Source organism: Gavialis gangeticus, unplaced genomic scaffold, assembly GCF_001723915.1.
Source record: "Gavialis gangeticus isolate Ggan-Ray unplaced genomic scaffold, GavGan_comp1, whole genome shotgun sequence".
Taxonomy (NCBI): domain Eukaryota; kingdom Metazoa; phylum Chordata; order Crocodylia; family Gavialidae; genus Gavialis; species Gavialis gangeticus.
This window is the reverse complement of record NW_017728992.1, coordinates 21,433,901-21,438,198: the sequence shown is the minus strand read 5'-3', so window position 1 is coordinate 21,438,198 and position 4,298 is coordinate 21,433,901. Positions and strand designations below refer to the sequence as shown.

The window sequence follows — 4,298 nt, the reverse complement described above, 5'->3', positions numbered from 1 at the left end:
CCCAGCATCCCAGCTGCTTAGCAACTTTGTGCGGGGGCTCTGCTCTCTGCACCAGCCATCAAGGCTGGCCCCTCCTCTCTGCTCCCTGGGTGGAGCTCTGGTAGAGACTGCAGACATCTGCCTGGCTTCCTCCTACTCCACCCCCACCCTTCCCTTTCACCACTCCCTGCTCAAACGGGGATTTCCCCCCTCTCCTCTGCCATGTGCAGACTCCTCTCAGCATTAGCTATCGTGCCATATGCTGGCTATGCTCAGTGCTGTGGGAGACAGGACAAAGGCAGACAGGACAGTACCAGCTTAGGGATTTTTAGAGCTAATGAACTGGTAGATTGTAATGTCCCTCTGCTCCTTCCAGTGGAAAAAAATGTTTAGAAAGAGCTCAAACTAATGAGAGAATCTGTTTTGCTGATGGGCTGATAAATGCTAACAACTCTCTGTGTAATTCCCTGCTGTGTAATTGATGCTCTGTTATCAACAGTATGGGGGGCGGGGGGGAACACCTCCCTAATCAGAGGGTTCTGCTGAGGCCTGGCCACACCTCCCACCAGCTCAGCACTGAAGAAGGGAGGGGAGGAAAGCTCTAGCACCCCTCCCCCCCGGCTTCTAGCCTGAGCCACTGCAGGCCTGTGCCTGGGTTTCGTGAGCCTAGAGGGGGATCTCTATGCAGTTACAAACCAGTTTATCTTGGCCAGGTTAGACTAACCTGCAAAGATTGAATCAAGTTAGTCTTAGGCATTTTGAATGTCTCCCTAACCTACAAGCTCCTCTACAGAAAAATTTTGTTACTTCAGCTTTAATGACAAAGGCCCTGAGACCTTGCTGGGGTCACCAGACCCCAGTTGTTTTTCTTGCTTGGTGCAGGGGGGCTGGACTCAATCTTCTGAGCTCCCTTCCAGCCTTACAATCTATGAATATGTGTTGGCACTGGATTTATGACCCAGATACCTTGTTCCAGGTGGACCCAAGCCCTCAGATTGACCACAGATTTTTTTATTTGATAATAGGCAAGTTTTATTGATATGCAGTGATAGCAGGTAAGAATAATGCAGGCAAGGGAAACAAACTAACACCCCCTTTTAATCCCCACCCTGTTTATTTCAGATTTACCAGTCCTAGGGTTGTTATAGACGGAAGGTGCATTTGGCCCGTACACAAAATTCACCTTGTGGTTTTTTTTTCTTGAATATTAGATGTCAGCAGCTTGTAGGTTGAGGGCTGAGGTGCACCCCTCCTCCCCCTCCCCCCCCGCACTCAGTGGGGTGGATGAGATGGGCTGGTGGTGTGCTCTTTGTCCATGGCGACCTTGAGTTCCCCCCCTCAGGGACCCTTTGCTGCTCTGAAATTCCTTCTTTTGCTTCCTTTTGCACCTCCTGATGACTCTTCATCTCTGGGTACCATTGGTTTCCCTGTGGTTGTCATACTGTTTACGTTTTGTCCTGTCAGCATATTCCTTTGTTTCAACAAACCCATTACATGCACACATCTTAATTTGGTCATTTACTGGTGTCTTAATTTAGTCCATCCAGCAAAGTGGAAGTCCCAAGGGCTCTGCAGTTGGTTACTGTGACCTGGCCACTGCAGCAGAGTCCCTTATCTGTTATGGAACAGTTTCCCAGCCTGTTTGCTGGCTTCAGACACAGTGGGCCTTGAATTAAACTTTGTCACAAACAGGCTTTTAGAAGCCAATTAACTCTTGCTGGTTCCCCATGACCATTGTTTTAATGTAATATCTATTTTACCTACAAACAATTTTCTAAAAGCAAACTTCATTTTCTAGCCATTAGCCTGGAGAGAGTATTAAACTGAAGTACTAAATGCTACAAGGTTATGTTGACAGAGATGCCTTGTTCAACTTGTGAGACTGTTGCTTCTGTGGCAGCACTAAGTCCACACTCTGGTTTCAAGAAGATTCAGGAACAATGTTGGGTAAAACTTCCCAAAGCATAATCTCTCTAAAAGCATGTTTCATTTATTTTCAAACTCTGTAAATCCACTTTTCTACTGTGATATGTGCTAATTAAATCACTGAAGTTATGCTTTAGCCAGAGTTGGTTACAGTGGAAAAATTCGGTGCTTTTAAGGTGGTGTGTCCCATCTATCATAGTAAGTATTTGATGCTTAAAATGCCTTAGATGCTTTTTTTATTCTTTACAAAAATACGTAATGGAAAAATGCTTTTATTACAGGTACAACACACCATTCAAGGCACAGATTCAAAAATGGGTACACTACCTTTCCAACACAACAGACATAATTGAAAACTGGATGACAGTTCAGAATTTATGGATTTACTTAGAGGCTGTTTTTGTTGGAGGTGACATTGCAAAGCAGCTTCCAAAGGTTTTTGAATGACTTTTTGAATACAATTTACTAAGTATTTAAAAGATTTAATTAAATAGTGACAGATAACCATTCCTGAATTGCAGATTTTACAATTTTTGCCAAGTCATATTTGTTCTCTGGTCTTATTCATGTGTTGGAGTAAGTTTATGTGACCAGTTGCATGAAAGTCTGAATCCTACTTTTTAAAAAGTGCTAGTTCAGGTTACAGACTTATATGACATGACATTATTTACCCAGGAATCTTTAAGAAATTGATTTGTATACAAGTTTTGAAAAGAAATAAAGGAATGCACACAACTAAATGTTGTATTTTGTGGAGAAACAAACTAGGGCCTTCAATTCACAGAACTCATGTGACATAAATGGGCCCTCTAATTACTGGCTGCCAAACTGTAGTGTGCCTAGATAATAAAATAATAATTCGTATGTGAAAAGTGTAAGAAGTTAAAATGACATTATACAATATAAGGATCTTCATTTGTATCTGTGGGTTTCATATTTTAGCTACTAACTTTGGTGCATTTTGTTAAATAAAAAGGGGAATTATCAGTCATCTAAATGTGAAGGTGCTGTTACTTACATAAATTGTAAGAGGATATTATTACACGTACTGGCAACTACGCTTGAATTTTACATGCAAAGGCACTAATCTTAAGTACAGCACAAAATCCAGTTGTATATGAGGTAACATTAAAATTGTAAATGAAAATGTGTTAGATCCATCATTCTTAAAATTGAGACACGGCAGCTATTTTGTTAGCTTCCTTGAGAAAAGGCAGGTAGCAAATGACGACACTGAGCTTTATTCTGGTGACTTGAAAAGTGTAGAAATCTCTGCAGCATGATAGTTTGCAGAAATTGACCTTCTGTGGGGCTGGGTGACCAAAACTGAACGTTTAGGAGACCAAATTAATAACCTCAATTGCATTAATAGCTGCTTTTCCTCCTTTTATTTCTGCTAGGAAGCCAAGCGTTTTTCCAATATAGATAAATCATGGGTGAAGATAATGACACGGGCCCACGAGATGCTGAATGTGGTACAGTGCTGTGTAGGAGATGAAACCATGGGACAGCTGCTGCCACACTTACTAGAGCAACTAGAAATCTGTCAAAAGTCACTCACAGGGTAAGGCTCCTAATAGGTCATGAACAAAAGGTGCTACTATATTTACTCAAATCCAAGACGAGGTCCCCCTCCAAATAGAACGGGGTGGGGGGAACCTTGTCTTGGATTTGAGCACTGTCTTGGGCAGGCAGCAGCTCAGCTTCAGCTTTGGTCTTGGTCTTGGGGCCCACCATTCCTGTGATGGGCTGGAATGTTTGTTTGGCTGGGGTGAAGTGTGATGGGTGTAGAAACCTGCAGCCTTCCCTCTGCCGCACCCCCACCTGCCCCCTCCAGCCCTGACTCAGCCCAGCTTGGAAGTGTTGTTGCTTCTCCCTGGTTGGCTCAAGCTGGAGCCAGGCAGGAATGCCACTACCTCTGTGTGCCCCAACCTGGAGCGTAGCTGCTGCTGTATGGGCAAGTGGGCAGAGAATGGGGGAGGGCAGGTTACAGTGGGGAACAGGAGGTTGTGGGGGCAGGCTTAGGGAGGAATGAAGTGGGGAAATAGGCTGCAGGGGGTGGGGCCAGGCTGTAGGGAGGAATGAGGTGGGGAAATAGGCTGCAGGGGGAAGAGGGTAGAGGCAGGGGATGGGGAAGGCAGGCTGCACTGGGGAGCAAGAGGTGGGGTAGGCAGGCTGTAGTGGGGAGGCAGGGAGAGGTGGGGCAGGCACACATGGGGATAACGGTGGGGAGGCAGGCACAGGCAAGGAGGGGCAGGCAGCAAGGGGGACATGGCCCATGGTGGAGGACAGACAGCAGGGAGAAAAGGGGCAGTGGAGCAAGGGGCAGGGGTCTAGCTTCTCATATCCCCACTGCTGCTTTCCCTGCCACAACAGTATGGGGGGGGGGGGGG

The 4,298-nt window shown here is 45.4% G+C and overlaps 1 protein-coding gene across 1 annotated transcript in view; it reads left to right on the top strand.

Annotated features, from left to right (window-relative positions):
* The window catches only part of DNAH5 (dynein axonemal heavy chain 5), a 555,556-nt gene that overhangs the window by 208,876 nt on the left and 342,382 nt on the right, over positions 1-4,298 (top strand). Inside the window, exons 30-31 of the mRNA XM_019521239.1 lie at positions 2,187-2,340; positions 3,306-3,469. Of these exons, the coding sequence (XP_019376784.1) occupies positions 2,187-2,340; positions 3,306-3,469 (318 nt within the window). The remainder of the gene's footprint in view (positions 1-2,186; positions 2,341-3,305; positions 3,470-4,298) is intronic.